The sequence below is a fragment of the Trichosurus vulpecula genome, chromosome 1 (genome assembly GCF_011100635.1).
Source record: "Trichosurus vulpecula isolate mTriVul1 chromosome 1, mTriVul1.pri, whole genome shotgun sequence".
Lineage (NCBI taxonomy): Eukaryota > Metazoa > Chordata > Mammalia > Diprotodontia > Phalangeridae > Trichosurus > Trichosurus vulpecula.
In genome coordinates, this window is record NC_050573.1 from 547635548 (window position 1) to 547655126 (window position 19579).

Below are 19579 nucleotides of genomic sequence, written 5' to 3' on the forward strand. Positions count from 1 at the left end.
ATTAAACTGTTTACATCCCTACATGGGAAGATGATACTTGTAACTCTTTTTTATAAAATTTATTTAATATATTTAGTTTTCAGTACTGATTTTCACAAAAGTTTGAATTACAAATTTTTTCCCCATTTCTACCCTCCCCCCACTCCAAGAAGGCGTATATTCTGGTTGCCCTGTTCCCCAGTCAGCCCTCGCATCTGTCACCCCACTCCCCTCCCATCCCCCTTTCCCTTCTTCTCTTGTAGGGCAGATACTTGTAACTCTTAAGAATTGTCTCTCTACTAGGGTAGTTAGAAGGAATATTCATAGACAGAGGGCATGAGTATAAGTTGACTTTAATGTGATGGTATAATAAAAAAAAATGAAAAGTGAAAAAAAGGATCGTACTGGGAGAAGAGGAAAGGGGAAGGTAGAATAGGGTAACATCACATTAAGTGGTGTAAAAGACGTATTATAGTAGAGGGAAAGAAGGGAGGGGGTGAGCATGGTTTGAAAACTTTTTCTGAATTATAATTGCCAGAAAACTTACTAGGGAAAACAACCTCTAATTTCTTTTTCTGGAACAGATGTAAAACTGGATGCAAAATTTTTTTCAGGGCGAAAAAAGATCTTTAAATCAGACAAAGTAAAAGAGAATACAACACATTCTTAGAGAACAGAAATGCACAGATTGGTTAGTGAGTTTAATTATAACTCAAGGTAATATGGTAGAATATATGATTACAGGGATGGTTTGTAGGCATTTATAAAGGGAAACACTAAGCCAGCATGGCTTTATAGGAAGCTGGTCACTCTAGACAAATTTTTCTTTTTGAAAAGGTTACTAAGAGAAGGGATCTAGTCAGGGATCAGGAATGCTATATACATAGTATACTTACATTTCAGCAAAGTGTCTAAGTCTATCATATTATTCTTGTGGACAAGATAGAAAGGCATGGGATAAGTGATGATACAGCTATGTGAATTCAAAGTAGTTCAATGATAGGACTAATTCTTGAAAGGAGGCCTCTAGAGGAATGCTCCAAGGATCCATTTTTCAACAGTTCTATCAGCGACTAGAATGAAAATGTTTATCAAATTTGAATACAAAGCTAGAAGCTCTGAGTTCCATGAAACACCTGGATGACAAAGTCAGGACCCACAAAGATTTTAATAGGCCAGAATGATGGGCCAAATCTAATACAATGAAATTTGATTAAAAATAAACAAAGTCCTATACTTGGGTTTATTAAAAAAAAACAATCCAAATTCACAAAACTAAAGTACTATGTAATAGTTTGAAAAAAATTTGAGGTTACAGTGAACTGCAAGCTTACTAAGAGTATAAAGTCTAACACAGAAGCCACCAACACTAATGAAATCTTAGGCTGCACTGAAAGGCAGAGTGGCTCAAATGAAGAGGAGGGTCATGTTGCACTCTGCCCTTCTCAGACACTTTCTAGAAACTTGGGGGTGTTTACTTTAGAGATGAAAAGATTTTGACTCAGGTTTTTAAACTCTATACATTTTCAACTCAGCCTTAGTTGTCTCTCCCCTCTAACTGGACGGCAGAGCACTAAACTCCTCCCAATGCCTTCTTTGATAATGGCTTTTCCATCAGCCGCTCTGCTCCACCCTACTCTTTGGGAACAACATGCCCCAGAGCCAGATGCTCCCTGGTTTCCTCCTTTTTCAGTTTCCTTTTAGGTGTAGTCTTCCACTATTAGATTAAGCTCTTCCAGGGCAGGGACCGTCTCTTTTTCTTATTTGTATTCCCAGTGCTTAGCACAATGTCTGGCCTATGTTGTTGTTCAGTCGTAGCCTACTCCTTATGACCCTGTGGACCACAGCATGCCAGGCTCATCTATCCTCCTCTTTCTCCCTAAGTTTGTCCAGGCTCATATTCATTGCTTCCATTACATCATCTATCCATCTCACCCTCTGCAATCCCCTTCTCCTTTTGCCTTCAGTCTTTTCCAATGTCAGGGTCTTATCCAATGAGTCCTGTCCTCTCATCATGTGGCCAAAGGATTTAGGCCTCAGCTTCAGTATTTGTCCTTGCAGTGAACAGGCTAAATAAACTTCTTTTAAGTATTGACTGATTTGGTCTCTTTCCTGTCCAAGGGACTCTCAAAAGTCTTCTCTAGCACCAGAATTAAAGAGTGTCGATTCTGCAGCACTCCTTTTTCCTTAAAGTCCAACTCTCATAGTCATATATTACTACTGGAACCATAGCTTTGTTTATAGGGACCTTAGTTGACAAAGTGATGATGTCTCTGCTTTTCAGTACGCTGTCCAGATTTGTCATAGCTCGGCTTTCAAGGAGCAAGTGTATTTTAATTTCATGGCTGTAGTAGCCACCTGCATCTTTGAGCCCAAGAACATAAACTCTGGCAGTTTCCATTTCTTCTCTGTCTATTTATTTGCCAGGAAGTGATGGGACTTGTCACCAAGGGCTTAGTTTTTTTTTTTCTTAATAGTATTTTTTTTTTTGCCAATTACATAGAAACATAGCTTTCAACATTCATTTTTGTTAAATTTGAATTCCAAATTTTTCTTCTTCCAAGACAGTATGCAATCCAATATAGGTTATACATGTACAATTAAGTTAAACATATTTCCACGTTAGTCATGTTGTGAAAGCAGAATCAGAACAAAAGGGAAAAAAATATGAGAGAAAAAAACAACAAAAAAAGTGAAAACAGTATGTTCAATCTGTATTCAGACTCCACAGTTATTTCTCTGGATGTGGTTAGCATTTTCCATCATGAGTCTTTTGGAATTATCTTGGATCATTGTATTGCTGAGAATAGCTAGATCTTAGGGTTTTTTTTATGTTAAAGTTTGAAGTCAGCTTTTACACTCTCCTCTCTTGCCTTCATCAAGAGGCTTCTTAATTCCTCTTCAATATTTGCCACTAGGGTGCTATTGTCAGCACATCTGAGATTGTTGATATTTTTCTCAGCAACTTTAATTCCGGCTTTTAAATCCAGTCTAACATTTCACATCATGGACTCTGTTAAATGAATAAGATGACGATATACTGCCTCGTCACACTCTTTTTCCAATCTTAAACCAATCAGTCGTTCCATGTCCAGTTCTAACTGTTGCTTCTTGACCTGCATACAGGTTCCTCAGAAGACAAATAAGATTAACTGGTACTCCCGTCTCTCTGAGGACTTGCCACTTAGTCAAAGGCTTTAGTGTAGTCAATGAAGCAGAAAAAGACATTTTTCTGGAATTTCCTTGCTTTTCCACAATCCAGTGAATGTTGGCAATTCGGTCTCTAGTTTCTCCGTCTCTTTGCAAACCAGCCTGCTCTTCTGTAATTTCTGATTTATATCAAGAAGCCTAGCTTGTAGAATCTTACACATAACCTTGCTGACATGTGAAATGACTACCACTATTTGATAATGTGAACATTCCTTGGCACCGCTCTTCTTTAGGATTGGGATGTAAAGTAATCTTTTCCAATCCAGTGGACACTGTTGAGTTTTTCAAATTTGCTAGCACGTTGAGTACAGCAATTTCAACAATATCATAATTTAGGATTTTAAATAGCTCAATCAGAATTCCATCACCTCCCCCAGCCTTACTATTAGCAATGCTTCCTAAGGCCTACTTGACTTCATTTTCCAGAGTGTCTGGCTCTAGATCAATAACCACACCACTGTGGTTATCAGTGAAGATCTTTCTTGTATAGTTCTTTTGTGTATTCTTGCCACCTCTTCTTAATCTCTTCAGTTTCTGTTACATCTCTGAGGTTTTTGTTTTTTACCAGACCCATTTTTGCATGAAACTCTCCCTTGATATCTCTAATTTTCTTCAAGAAATTTGTCTTTCCGATTTTGTTTTCTTCTATTTCTTTGCATTGCTTATTTAAGAAAACCTTATCTCTTTTTGCTATTCTCTGGACTTCTGCATTCAGCTCGGCATATTTTTCCCTTTTGCTTTCCTTCTTTCCTCAAGCTACTATCAGAGTCATTGTGCTTCCTTGCTCTTCTTTTTCTTTGGGGTGTTTTTTTTGTTGCTGCCTCCTGCACAATGCTGCAAGCCTCTGTTCATAGATCTCCAGGCCCTCTACCTACCGGATCTGATCTCTTAAATCTGTTCATATGGACAAGGGATGTTATTTAGGTCATACCTATACAGTCTGATGGTTTTCCTCACTTCCTTCAGTTTAGGTCTACATTTTGCAATAAGAAGCTCACGATCCGATCCCCAGTCAGCTCCAGGTCTTGTTCTAACTGCATAGAGATGCCCCACCTTTGGTTGCAAAGTATAGAATCAGTCTGATTTTGGTGTTAACTGTCTGGTGATGTCCATGTATAGAGTCAGTCACCTTTTGGGTTGTTGAAATGAGTGTTTGCTATGGCCAGTGAGTTATCCTAAGAAAACTCTACTAGTCTCTGGTCTGCTTCAGTTTGTATTCCAAGGTCAAACTTGCCTGTTATTCCTATTATCTTTTGATTTCCTACTTGAGCATACCACTCTCCTATGATGAATGTGACATTTTTTGGTGTTATTTCTAGAAGACGTTCTACATCTTCATAGAACTGATCAGCTTTGGCCTCCTTGGCATCAGTGATTGGAGCACCGATTTATATTACTGTGATGTTGAATAGTTCGTCTTGGATATCGTTCTGCCATTTTTGAGATTATACCCTAATACTGCTTTTTCTTGCCCTTTTATTGACTATGAGGACTACTCCATTTCTTCTAAGGGATTCTTGCCCACAGGAGTATATGTAATGATCACCTGAATGATCACTCACTCCCACCCATTAAAATTCAGCGACATACAAGATGACCTGTCTGTCTTGGGTAACCCTGAACAGCATAGCTCATAGCTTCATTACGCTATGCGAGCCCCCTCTACCATGAGAAGGCAGTGATCCAGGAGGGGCCTGGCCAGTAGGAGGTATTCGATAAATGTTTATTGAACTGAATTATATTTAGGTGGAATAGGATGGCTGTCTTCAAGTATATGAAAGATGATCATGTAGAAGACTTAGTCTGCTTAGACTCAAAAGAAAAAAATAGAGAAATAATGGGTGGAAGTTATAGAGAAATAGCTTAGGCTTGATATAAGGAAAAATTTCCCAACAAACAGAGCTGTGTCAAAGTGGAAAGGGCTGCCTTTGGAGGTCACGGATCATCTATCAATGGGCTTCTTTAAACAGAGGCTGGATGACTGATGGCCAAGGCTGCTGCAGAGGAGACAGCCGGACTAGACCCCTTCTTTTTCTCTGTTGCTCATACTTCTAACATCTCATGCTTGGGTCTAACTTGTCTTTTTTTCCTTGGCCAAACCTTTGTAGTCCAACAAAACCTAGCATTTATGAACTCCACTTATTAATATACGGTATATAAAACAGAGCTTTTATTTAGCACCTCAATAGAGATCGAAAGAAATAATACATTAGTAATTGAAAAGTGATCTATGTATTGCCTAATATAACTTCCCTTTGAATTCTCAAGTCTTATGATACTCAGGTACAGCATAAGATTTCAAGGGGAGGTTACACTGTGTGTGTGAGATGGATAGATTCCCCCTTAAATTGTGTGTGTGTGTGTTTAAAAACCTCTACTATGTATAAGATAATCACAGACTATAAAAACCTGCAGTTCTATAATGAACCAGAATATTTCAGTCAAAAACCCAGGTGAAAAAATGGTGACATGTCTGCCTTCTCTAACTTTTTTTTTTTTTGCTTTTCTGAAAGATAAAATGAAAGGAATACTAGAAATGTGATCTTTGAAATGTTAACTGATTGGGTTTCCTATCTTCATAATGAAAAGAAAACAAAAACCAAACGTCGTACTTTGGAGAATAAAATAAGGGCAAAAAATACTCACCTGATTCAGGGGAAAATCCTGGACTCTTAAAGTCATAATTTCTTATTTCACTATACCATCTGTCAGCTACATCCCGTCCTATAGGAAAAAACAAAAAAGATGATAATATCAAAATATAGTGGCAGCACAAAAGAAATTTCACAGCTAGAATTACTCATCATAAAATGTCCTGATCATTTATAAAAACAATTCAAAACAAGTTGGTGCAGGAGAATCTCTCCAATTTCTTGTCCACATATGGAAGTCTATGTATCACTCTGCAGCTAAAGCTCACCTCCTTGGTAAGAGGTGAGGAGCACAACTGATTATCAGACTTCTAGAGTCAGGATTGATCATAGTTCTTAAGTCTTCCAAAGCTACTTTTCTTTACGGTATACAGACATTGCAGATGGTTTTCTCCTGGTTCTCTTCACTTGGTATCCATTCATAGAAATCTTCCCAGGTTCGTCTGAATTCATCCTTTTTGTCATTTCTAATAGGGTAGCAGCATTCCATTCCATTCATGTATGATAATTTGTTCAGTTATTCCCCAGTTGCTGGGCACCTGTTTTGTTTATAGTTGTTTGCTACAACAAAAAAATCTGCTACAAATATTTTTTGTACAAATGGACCCTTTTCTGTTTTCCTTTGACTAATTTGATAGAATTGGTACGTCTGGGCCAAAGGTCCAATTTAATGACTTTTAAAGTGTAATTCCAAACTGCTTTCCAGAACGGTTGGAACACTTCATAGTTCCAGGAATAGTGCATAGGGGGGGTTACCATTCTTGTCCCAATCTAACACATGTGACACAGAATCACAGACATTTTAATTTGTATTTATCTTATAGTTATCGATTTGTAGAGTTTTCCATATGATTACTGATAGCCTGTATTCTTTCTTTTGGGAACTGCCTCTTCATATCCTTTGATTCCTTTCTTACTGAAGGTGTTAACTGTTTCAGTTAATTTTTTTAGTTAGTTTTAGGTTTCTCTAAGTAAACTATCATATCGTCTAGTACATATGTACAACTCATCCAAGAACGATGCCCTAGACTTTACATCCTATCTGCTTATGTTTGGGCACTACACCTACTTAATGACTTGTGCTTTGGAGTCTCTGAAGATGGAAAGACTGCAAATACTCATAATCAGTACATCTCTTAACTGAGAAAAAAGGTGAAATAAGCTTACCACCTACCTACACTTCAGCTCAGAAGAGCTCAGACAGAAACAAATGATGCTAAATGATGATGCCCAAGTTTACTGCCATGGTCTTCAATAAGAAGACAGAGTTTTGTTAAGAAATCTTGGTGTGTACGAGCCAATCAACTGGAAAACTATTTCATAGCTAATTGTAGAGATAAATGGGTGTGATAGGACCAAAACTTAACAGTATTTCCCAGACATAGCTTCCCCTCCCCTCCCAACCTGGGGAGGTCAATGACCCTTCTCCTCATCTAATCCTTAGGGATTAACTCTCCCTAAGGGGAGCCAAAGCAATCCCTGGGACCTGATTAGCCTTGGTTTAGCTTCCTGGTCAACTAAAGGCATAAGAAGTCCCAGTGACAGGCAGATGGGGCTTCTCAGACTTGGTGGATTTCTGAAGACCACTTCAGTCATTATGTCCTTCATGGTGCTTAACCTGCCCTAAGGCCTTTCCATATGGTGACAAGGAAGAGCAATATCCAGAGACTCTAAGTACTGCTGTACCGTTACTGTGTTAGGGCAAAGTAAACCTCCTTTTGTTAACTGTTCAATGATTTGTGAGTGCTTCATTATATTCTAACAGTGAACCTGAATTAAGAGGGTAAGGGCCCCCTGCAACAGTGGGCAGCTTGCCAGTTAACAAATTAGGCCAGGAGACTGGTGGTTGCTGTTATTTCAGTCATGTTTGACTCTTCATGACTTCATTTGGGGTTTTGTTGGCAAAGATAACTGGAGTGGTTTGCCATTTCCTTCTCCAGCTGATTTTAAAGATAAGGAACAAAGGCAAACAGGGTTAAGTGACTTACCCAGAATCACATAGCTAGTAAGTGTCTGAAGCCACATTTGAACTCGGGAAGATGAATCTTTCTGACTTCAGGCCCAAGGCTTTATCCACTGTGCCATCTAGTTGCCCCCCCCCCCCCCCGAGACTGGTAGGGGTCACATATAGGCAATTCACTGTGACCACTTATTGCCTCTAGGTGAGCTAGTTAAACTCCCTTATGATGAGCAGATGGAGACTGATGGACACTTAGCTTCACTGGAAAAAAAATTCTGCCAGCTCTGCAGGTTGTTTGATCCAAACAACAGCTCAGAAACAGACATGACAAGTAAAGAAGATTTGGAGTACTGTCATTCAACTGCTAGTTCAAATAAGGGGAGAGAACAGAACCCAGAGGGAACACCTTTTCTGTCTAGAACTTCAGCCAAAAGGACCCCTAGAGCAAAGACACTTAGTCATGCAGTAGCACTAATAGCCCGCCTGAGCCCTCCGCAACTAGGTCATACAGAGAGGTGACAGGTCAGAGGAGAACTGTCTCTTTAACCCGTGACTGTGTTATAGGGGAAATGGTAGAAACATGGAGTCAGATGACAGTTTTAACAGTTTCCTGTTATGTGTACCTTACATGCAAATGTATATGTCTGTTAATCTACATTCTAATTACTGCATATTTTGAGTACATTTCTGTTTGACTTCCTTATTCATGTTTTATTTGCTTTATGTGATATCATGCATATGCTGTGGATACAGGAATTATTTGTAATTTTGTTACTTGCTATTGCTATAAACACTGCTGTTTTTTGCCTATGCTATTACTTTATAGTCCTACTGATATTAATATTGCTTTACTCGTTTCTTGCTGTCATGCTTGTGCTCTTTGTATACGCATGTACTCTCATGACATGTGTATGTACCTGTCGTCCATGCAAATGAAGCGTCAACAGTGCTATGTCTATGACGTGTGCTGCTGATGTACATTTCTGGTAAAGCGCATTCTCAAGTCCTACCTGGGATGCTCGGTTAACTCTCCTTGTCTTCTTAAGACTGGGTCTTTATTTTGATAAGGGTAATTCCAGGTGTCACTTGGACTATTGATAATTTGTAAGGAAGGGCAAAATTTCTGACCAAGGGATAAGAAGAAGAAGCCACTGTCTGTCGCCTTGAGGTCCTGAAAGCCATGGGGCTGTGAGACTACTGTTTGTCCTTCATTTTCGAAGTGGACCAATGACAACAGAGGGTTGATTTACACATGAATTGGATTCAAAGGGAGGTTAAGGTGCACAAAGTCATTAGCCTCACTCTCTCTTCCAGAGTCACTTAGTCCAGTGGCAAGGCAAAAGTCGGGATGACTTGCGATGGAAGGGATACAATGGATGACCCTGGCATCTTTGAGGTCTGACCAAGCTCTAAGTACTCCATAGAACCTGCTTCAGCCACCTTCTTGGCTGTTGGAGCAAACTGTTTTCACTTGCCCATTCTGCCAGGGGAAATCTTCACATGTTTAGGGTAAACCCCACCCCACCCCCCTCAACTCACCAATGGGTTTGAGGTCCATTGGTTACCCTCTTCTTGGAAACCTCTTCCTCCATTCATTTTGGAGGAAGTAGTAAAAACTCCCATGAGGTAATAAGCATGTGCAAGAGAGCTGAGAGGGAGTCAAGGGGACTGAGAGTGTTCGGCCACCACCATGAATGAAAGAGATTGGAGCCATGGCAGAAAGTGTAGGCCAGGAGGCTGCTGCTGGCCAGCTCCTCTGCTACCACCTCTGTGCCCCAGTGGCTCAACCATGGCAGTTACTAGCAGCTGAGTGGCCATCAGCTCCTCCTCCTCGTAATGGAGAGACAGGAGTAGTTCCTGGACTAAGCACTGCCACTGTGGTTGTCGTGACCTCTGTTACCAGTGCCATCATCAGGTGTGACATGCAGGACACCCTAGTCACCAAAGAAAAAACAGTAGCTGTTTTTGTTTGCTGGGAACTATTAAATGATTAAATTCCCTTCTCCTTCTCAGGGAGAGTGTATATTTGTGCTGAAAATTATCTGTTTCTCTAAAGTTTATGTATTGGATTATTCTTCACATAGTCTGGAAGCCAGTGGCACACTGGATGGATTGCTGGGCCAGGAGTTAAAAAGACCTGAGTTCAAATGTGGCCTCAGACACTTATGAGCTGTGACTCCAGGCAAGTCACTTAAATTCTGTTTGTCTCAGTTTCCTCAGCAGTAGAATGGAGATGCTAACAGCACTGACCTCTCAGGTTGTGGTCATCAAATGAGATAATATTTGTAAAAAGTACTTACACTAAGTTCCTGGCACTTAGTAGGCTCTATGTAAATACTTATTCTCTTCCCCATTAAGATAAAACTTAAATTATCTCAATGCATTATTGGTCTCGATGTATTTTGTTTGGTCAAAGGCAGTTGAAAGGGAGGTTACATTTGGCTACACAGAGAGGAAACTCTCTTTTAAAATTGTTGGAGTTTCCCATCTATAGGTTAGAAATGAACCCCAAAGACTTGACTGACAAGTAGGAATTGCCCCAATGCAGGGAAATAAGCTATGTGAATCTGGCTGTAACGGCATACAAGAATGAGCAGTGTACAGGGGACAGAGGATTGGTAAGGAAGAACTTTCTCCCAGAGCTATTCTGAAGGAGTTCATTGTTCCATTTGTTTCAAGGAAACTCTTCCACCCTGGGATGAAGCTGCTGGTAGCTTAGAGAGTCACAGCTGAAGGGAGGGCTTGGAAAGGAAAGGCTCCCCTGGGGGGTGGGAGTCAAAGAGAAGAAATAGACAATTTTCCTGGTAAACCCAACACCTCCAACCTTCCACTACTGTTACACTAATGATGTCTAATTTCACTTCAAAATATTATTTCACTTTCTTTGACATGAGTACAGTACTAGTGCTGCTCTTAATCAGATATTACGAGGGCCTTTTAAACTCACAAATGGAATGAAGACACAGAAAAATAAAGTAAGAAGAGAGGAAGAAAAACAATTTACTAAGAATGGGCAAGAACGTGAAAATAGAAGAGGATTAAAGATAGTTCTTGGAGATAAGTATTTGCCTGAGGAAGAATAAAGTGAAAGAACAAGGGTAGCGAGTAGTAAGGAAGGTAAGTGGCATAGCCATGAGCCCATACAACACAAATAGCTGTGTGCATGTTATGGAACAGCTCCAAGTCCAATGCTTATAATTTATGGAATATCTACGGAAAGTTCTCTATGCCTGGAGAGACCACTGAGTAAACCACAGCAGGTACTTTAAAGTCTAAGGCAGGGGTTCTCAACCTGGGGGCCATGGATATAATTTCAGGATGCCTATGAATCGGGATGAGAAAAAAAATTACATCTTTATTATCACTAATCTCTAAATGAAATATAGCCTTTCCTACAATTATTTTAAAAGATTTTTTTTGAGAAGAGGTACATCATTTTCAACAGATTGCCAAAATGATATTTGATACAAAAAAGTTACGAAGCTCTGTTCTAAGCAGTTTTCAGAAGACATTGAAGCTATCTATAATCATATGAAAAAATCTCTACTGACTAGAGAAATGCAAATTAAAATATCTCTGAGGTACCACCTCATACTTATCAGATTGGCTAATATGACAGAAAAGGAAAATCACAAATGCTGGAGGGGATGTAGACAAACAGGGACAATAATGTACTCTTGGTGGAGTTGTGAAGTGATGCAACCATTCTGGAGAACAATTTGGAACTCTATGTCCAAAGGGCTATAAAAGTGTTTAGACCCTTTGACCCAGAAATATCATTACTAGGGTTGAATCCTAAAGAGATTTTTTAAACAAAGAAACAAAAAGGATCTATATGTACAAAAATATTTCAAGCTGTTTTTTGTGTTGGCAAAGAAATGGAAATTGAAGGGATTCCTACCAACTGGAGAATGGAATATTACTGTGCTAGAATATCTATATCTATATATCTATATCTATATATATGTTGCTGAAGCTCTACATCACTGCTGATCAGAGAAGTACAAATTAAAACAACTCTGAGGGACCACTTCACACATATCAGATTGGCTAATATGACAGAAAAGGAAAATGAAAAATTTTGAGGGGAGTGTAGAAAACTAGGGACACTAAAGCACTGTTGGTAGATTTGTGAACTGATCCAACCATTTTGGAGAGCAATATGGAACTCTATGCCCAAAGGCTATTAAAAAAGCTGCATACTCTTTTGACTTAGCAATATTATTACTATGTATTCCAAAGAGATTTTTTTTAAAAAAAAAAAGGAAAAGGACCTACATGTAAAAAAATAGCAGCTCTTTTTGTGGTGGCAAAGAATTGGAAACTGGAGGGATGACCATCAACGGGGGAATGGCTGAACAAGTTTTTTTTTCATTTATTTATTTATTTATTTTTAGTTTACCACACACGGTTCTACATAGTTTGAGTTCCAGATTTTCTCCCCTCCCTCCCCCCTCCCTCCCCAAGACAGCATGGAATCTCATATAACTGTCATGTATAACTTTGCATTGAATTAATTTAAGTACTAGTCAAGTTGTGGAGAAGGATTATGATCAATGGAATGAATCATGAGAAAGAAGAAACAGAACCAAAAAAAAAAAACCCAAAAACAAAAGAGAAGCAAAAAAAGGCGAGCATGTAGTGCACCTCAATCTGTATTCAAACTTCACAGTTCTTTCTCTGGATGGAGATAGCATTCTCCTTCGTGAGTCTCCTGGAGTTGTCCTTGCACCTTAGGTTGCTGAGAAGAGCGCATGACTGTGATGGAATACTATTCTGCTACAAGAAATGATGAGCAATACTGTCTGATGATCAACTGTGAATGACAGCTATTCTCATCAATACAATGATCCAAGACAATTCCAAAGGACTTACGACGAAAAATGCTATCCACCTCCAGAGAAAGAATTGATGGAGTCTGAATGCAGATCAAAGCATACTTTTAAACTTTGTTTTTCTTGTGTTCTCTTTTGTAACACAGCTAATATGGAAATATGTTGTGTGTTTTTTTTTTTTTAAATAAAGCAGAGTGCAGCAGCAGTAGTAACACCTGGCTGACTCCTATACATGCTATAGACATTTATCACTCACACCAGATAAACTTCCTTCCTAGGGCCTGATTCAAGGGATTTCCCCAAAAGGCTAGATGTATCCAGAAGTCCCTTTTCCCACCCCTTTCAGGAGTCCTTAGCTCCACTTAGAAGGGCCTCAAGAGTTCTAGGTTGGAGTGAAAGGCTCAAGACTGAGGAGGTACAAGTAGTGCAAAGGTGGTTCAGGTAGTGTGAAGGGAAAGGAGGATTAGGTTCCTAGCTTAGCTCCCTTCCCATAGAGCATAGTTCCAAGTCCAACATCCCCCTTGGGCTCAAGTCCCAGGCATGCTGGTTTCTCTTGCGTTTCCATGCCAGGCTGGCTGCTTGCGCCATCCTGTCTGCAATCCTGGCTCTAGGCAGCAAGGTCACAATGGCTCAACCTCCCACGTGTGTGGTAGTGATCACCTGAAACTGAGGGCAAGCAACAAGGAACAGCAACAAATACTCTTAGGCCCCTTTCTTGGAGCCAGAATAATAGGGAGAGAGCAGGGAAAATCCTTCCCCTCTCACCAGCTCAGTTCATGGTTTCAAGTGCTGGATGTAGCACACGTAGGGTCACAAGAAGGGCAGTCTAAAGATGGCAGCAAGCGATCAGTCACTCCAGTTTTAAAGATGCAAGTGGCCAATCAAAGGCCCTCCCACTTACCTGGGGATGCAGTGGGCTCCATTTTAAGCAAACTGGGCATGCTCAAAAGGTTGCTCAAGGGCACCCTCCACCAGAAGCGGACATGCCCAGGAAAACCCTGGGCTACAAGTATGTAAAGCATGCAAGCCAATTTAACAACAAAGTGTCCTCCCAAAGAAAAACCAATAAAGAGCATCTTTCAAACTGACAAAATAAACTTTAAAACATAAGAAAATCCAACTCCATAAGCCCAATAAACATCCAATTTTATTAACATGTAGTTAGCGGTCCTATAATAACTTTTTGATTTCAAATATCTCTAACTTTTTTGACTGAAAGAGAAAGAAGTGTTCTTTTCCTCAATGAGGGGACTTTCAAAATACCTAACAGTATGTTGAGAGTAGTTACAATGTAGTTCTACAGGGCAGGTAAAACATAGATAAGTCCAAATAACACTTTCATGTGACAAATACTTTTTATGTGATACTCTCAGTTTGATGAATGGGTAATAGAGCTATGCCAAGAACGTGTCTTGGGGATTCAATTTAAGGCACAGGGTTTGAGAATGGAAATGGGAGAGGCAGGTATAGGAAGTAAGGGAGAAAAATCAGATGGGAGGGGAGAGAGAAAAGGTTTGCATTTTTATACCATGAGCTGGATTGTGGTTCCATGTGTACACAAACAGATTAAAAATAGAGCAGGCAAGACATAATTCAGCCCAGAAAGGCGCATATGAAAAAAACAGACAAAACTCAGGTATAGATCCACTTTTAGAAAAAAAAAATCAGAATTTTAAATATACATAGCCCACAAAAAATGAAGTTGGTAAATTTCTGAGATATGAATTAGAATGTAGTAATTCTGATAGGAAAGTATGAAAGAACCAAACATACCTTGTTGATCATACGAAGCCCATGCTAGATTTTCTCCACAATTTCCCCTACTGGATTCTGAGCTATGTTTGAGAACCTTTGTAGTAGCCAGTGCATCTGCATACCTAGCAAAGAAACTCACAGCATTTACTAAAATTATAAGCAGAAATGAATGAACCTTAACCAAACTTCCAAATGCCCCCTTTCATAGAACATGTTTACACCTAAACCTTGAAAATGTATTGTCATAAAATCTAATTTGTTGGAAAAAAACTCAACAAACAACTTCCTCCCTAATTTAGTTAAAATGACACTAAGAAAAAAGCACTATAACAGGAAATATTATGCAAATTCTCAGACTACATAATCACACAGGACACTTAGGTGCAAAGTACTTCCAAAAGGCAGAAAAAAATATTTCAGAATCTCTTAAGAGTTAAAAGTGACTCACTGTTGTGCATCATGGTTCAATTTGTTGTCGAGTTTTATTGGGGGGCAGCCATGTCTCCGTCTATACTCATTGTGAGCTTTTAAGAGATCCGTAGCAAACTGCTTTGAAGCTGAAACAATTCAGAACATTGAAGCATTCCATTAAATACTGTTAACAAGTAGTAAAAAGAAATACCATAAGCAAAATGATTAAAGTAGTGCAATAGGAGTTTGAGAAGTAACTGGCTTCTTGGGTTTTATAGTTCAGAGGGACAAGCATTTCCCTCTCAGCCTTGAGAGGGTTTTGGAAAGATTACAATCTTTGAGATTGTAGAGCAGAAATGAGTCAAGCTCTGGAGTTCTTTGAGAAATACAGAGTTTGGAGAGGCAGACTAAGAGAAAGGGAAGGGGAAAAGGAAGCTCAAGAGTTGAGTAGCGGCAATAGAGTGAACTTCCCTAGCCCTGGCCAGGACTTAATGAGTAAAGCAGGAAAGAATCACTGGCAAAGGGGCTACAGGAGAAAGTAGAAAGAGGGAGTGGGGCTGAGCTGTGCAAAATCATCAGCTCCTATAAGCATCACTGAATATTAAATTTTATCTAAAGCCACACTTTTTTCCATCTTTTCAAGGACGGGGGAAGTTCCAAGAAAAGATCTGCTCCTTCTCCAACTTACCCTCTTTGGTGCCTTTTATAGATACTACACAACACCCTGTCCATTTACAGCCACCACACAATCCTATGCTCACTTCTTTTCCCAATGTTGCCCCAAAACCTGAATTTTGCCTCAAACATAAAGAGTGTAAGAGTTAAACTAGAGATAAATCTAAATCTAAAACAAGGAAGAGAGCCAAACTTCTGGCTAATTGTTATGAACTTTCCTGACAGGTCTCTGAGCTATTGTGGTTGTGTCCCTAATTTTCATTTAACATACACTTCATAAAACAAAAGAAGGGAATATGTAGATCTGATAGGTCATGGCACTGTACTGTACCCAGTACCGTAAACAGCAAAAAAAATTTGTTATAACAGGGTGTGGCTGGTTAAATCTCCAGAGGCAAAGAGGACAAAAAAGACAGAGTACTAAAAGTTATCAGCTAACAAACCTCATCTTCCATGCCAATATCTACACCCATCAATGTTACTAATCCATATGATATTTTAAAACAAATCATCAAGGGAAAGATAGATACATTCAGAAGAAGAAATCAAAACTATCTATAGTTGTATGAAAAAACTCTCTAAATCACGACTGATCAGAGAAATAAAATTAAAACAACTCTGAGGTTTTGTCAGATGGGCTAATATGACAGAAAAGGAAAACAAAAAATTTTGGAGGGGGTATGGAAAACGAGGGACACTAAAGCACTACTGGGAGAATTGTGAACCATTTTGGGGAGCATTTGGAACTCTATGCCCAAAAGCTATAAAAAACTGCATACTCTTTGACGAAGCAATATTATTGCTATGTCTGTATCCCAAAGAGATTTTTTTTAAAAAAGGAAAAGGACCTACATGTAAAAAAAATAGCAGCTCTTTTTGTGGTGGCAAAGAATTGGAAACTGGAGGGATGCCCATCAACGGCGGAATGGCTGAACAAGTTATGGTATGTGATTGTGGTGGAATACTATTCTGCTACAAGAAAAGATGAGCAGGATGCTCTCAGAAAAACCTGGGAAGACTTCTATGAATTGATGCAAAGTGAAATGAGCAGAACCAGAACACTGTACACAATAACAGCAATACTGTCTGATGATCGACTGTGAATGACTTAGCTATTCTCATCAATACAATGATCCAAGACAATTCCAAAGGACTTACGACGAAAAATGCTATCCACCTCCAGAGAAAGAATTGTTGGAGTCTGAATGCAGATCAAAGCATACTTTTAAACTTTAATTTTGTCTTTCTTTCTTCTTTTTTGGTTTGTATTCTCTTTTGTAACACGGCTAATATGGAAATATATTTTGCATGACTGCACACATATAATCTGTATCAAAGTGTTTGCTTCTAAAGGAAAGTGAAGGGGAGAGAGGGAATTTGGAATGCAAAAATTATGAAAAAGTGAATGTTAAAAATGTTTTTACATGTAATTGAGAAAAAAAATAGATACATATGCAATTTGGAAATCACCTTCACCTTGAAATGGCACCTTTAGTTGGCAGCATGACTCATACCCTTAAACCCTGACCTCAAAAAATTTTAAAGGCTATTTCTCTATTTCTCTTTAAGAGATTGTAGCAGGGAGCAGCGCTGAAATGGTGAAGTGATAGAAAGCATTAGAATCTAGCTTTCCCCTTCCTATACCTCCCCAACAAAGATCTGGAGTATACCAGACTGAATTCTGATTAGAAAAGACAAGAAGTCACAGTGAGGTTTTTTTTTTTCTCTTTCCATCCTAGGGCAGCTTAGGGAGATGGAAAGAGAAAAACAGGTAAGTGGTCTGACCAGGAGCACGTGGCTCTGGCCACAGTCCCAGTGGGGGGGCATTCAGAGAGGGACAAAGACAGGGCACCAGAAAGAGACCCCAAGGGATCTCTGAGCAAGCATAGGTGCAGAAAGGGGTGCCCATCTGGCAGCACTGTAACCCACCACCTAGTGTCAGGTCACAGATCCAGGGGTGAGAAAAATGTCCTTGAGTATTGTCTGAATATTCAACACATTCTAGAAAGCACATGGCAGCCATGTGGTTCTAATTCCAGGGACAGAGCAGAAAGGGGAGCCAGGCCAAAGGGGAGCAGGCAGTTCTGTCACTCTGAATCCACAGAGCCTTCCCACAGGCCAACAATGGCTAAGTCAAGTGGCAGTTGGCTGAAACTCTCAACCAGAAACAAGCCAATGGACTCAAACCTGGGTTTGAGGAACTTACAGAACTCAAAGAGGTCAAAGAATAGACCTCTCCCCAAATCATACATGCGCCTAAAACTTTCAGGCTCCCAGTCAGAGCTGGGAAAGAAAGCAGCAAAGGTCATAGGAAAATAGAAGCTCAAGCCAGACATTTCTCCCCACTACCCCCCACCCCAACCCAAGAAGTGGTACAGAGGTCAGCACTAACATAAAGTCTAAAGATAAAAGGCCAGCTGGAAGAGTAAACAAACAAACAGACAAAAAGAACCCAACTACATGCGGCTACTATGGAAATAGGAAGCTCATGGAGCAAACACAGAAGAGAATGACTCAGGAAAAAAAAAACCAAGCAAACAACCAAAAAGCAACCCAACCCTACAAGCAAAGCCTCAAAGATAATGCAGCTGGGATACAAGTGCAAGAAGAATTCCCAGAAGAACTAAAGCAAGAGTTAAAGAAGGAGTTAAAATTACTTTAAAAACCAAATGAGAGGTATATAGTAAAAAATGGGGAAAAAGAGGCAAGAGTTAGGGAAGAAGCTATGAAAAACGAGAATTAGCAGTTTGAAAAAGTATAAAATCTCACTGAAGAAAGTTACTCCCTGAAAATAAGAATTGGCCAAATTGAGGCTGATTCCATGAGATGTCAAGAAATAAGAAAAAAAAAAAAGAAAATGTGAGATTTCTCACAGGAAAAACTGACTTGGAAAATAAAGGCTAAATAATTTAAGAGTCATTAGACAAGCTGAAAGCCATGAACAAAAAAAGATTTTGAACACTGTATTTCATAAATCATAGAAGAAAACTGTCCTATCTTATAACCAGGGTGCAAAGTAGAAACTGAAAGAATCCACCCATCACCTTCTGAAAGAAACTGCGAAATGAAAAGTAGGAATCTTAAATCCAAAATTCAGAGCTCCCAGGTCAAGGAAAAAAATATTGTGGCAGTCAGAAAGAGAGAATTCAAGTACCAAGGATCCACAGTCTGGATCGCATAAGATTCAGCAGCCATCACCATAAAGGAGTAGAGTTTAGAATTCCAGAAGCAAAGGCTCTAGGTTTACAACCAAGAATAATCTGCCCTGCAAAACAGTACCAGGAGAGAAAACAGACCTTTAATGATATATAGAGGACTTCCAAGTGTTTCTGGAGAAAAAACCAGAGCTGAGTAAAAAAACTGACAAACACAGGAATCAAAGAGAAGTATTAAAAAGGTAAACATGAGTGAGAAATTACAAAGGACTAAAAAAGTTTAAACTATTATATTCTTATATGGGGAGACACATGTAAACCCTCAGAATTTTCTTATCACCAGGGACCATATCTCATAAATGGGGTACACAAAGAGGCATTTATATGAGGGGAAGACAGTGGGAGTGAGGGTAATGTATGTACTTGAACCCCACTCTCAACTGATTAAAGGAGGGAAGAATACATATATACACAGTTGGGTACAGAAAAAATATCTTAATAAGGAAATAGGAAGGAAAGTGGGGAAAACAAGAGGGAGGGTGTGTTGGTAAACAAAATGGGCTCTTAGCACTCAGTTCGACCAAGTGCCTTTACAGAGTTTGGCCTTTGTTTGTTTGATTAGATTTGGCAGTCCTTGGTGACCTCCTTGCCTCAGGGGAGGGCCCAGTTTACACATGAGTTTGGGTGACATGTTTGGGACATCAGAGGCTTTTAGACCATGTGGGTTTAAGTCGCCTCTTTGTGATGATTTTAAGTCACCTGGGTGAGTCGCATGGGTGACTCACCTTTGACTCTGAAAAAGATATAAAACCAGGGGTTGGCTTTCTATTTTTTGGAGCTCTTACCCACAGCCATGGTGGCGTGCGTGACTCTGGGCCAGCCCTTGTTATGAGCTCCTGGGCTGAACTCAGATGTTGGTAACTATGAATTGTATTTGGTCTGTCTGTC

At 39.5% G+C, this 19579-nt stretch overlaps 1 protein-coding gene across 1 annotated transcript in view; it reads right to left on the reverse strand.

Annotated features, from left to right (window-relative positions):
* Positions 1-19579, reverse strand: part of GLIPR2 (GLI pathogenesis related 2) — a 53081-nt gene that overhangs the window by 13510 nt on the left and 19992 nt on the right. The window contains exons 2-4 of the mRNA XM_036741585.1: positions 14839-14947; positions 14409-14512; positions 5836-5913 (exon numbers count right to left, since the gene is read on the reverse strand). Coding sequence (XP_036597480.1) covers positions 5836-5913; positions 14409-14512; positions 14839-14947 — 291 coding nt within the window. The remainder of the gene's footprint in view (positions 1-5835; positions 5914-14408; positions 14513-14838; positions 14948-19579) is intronic.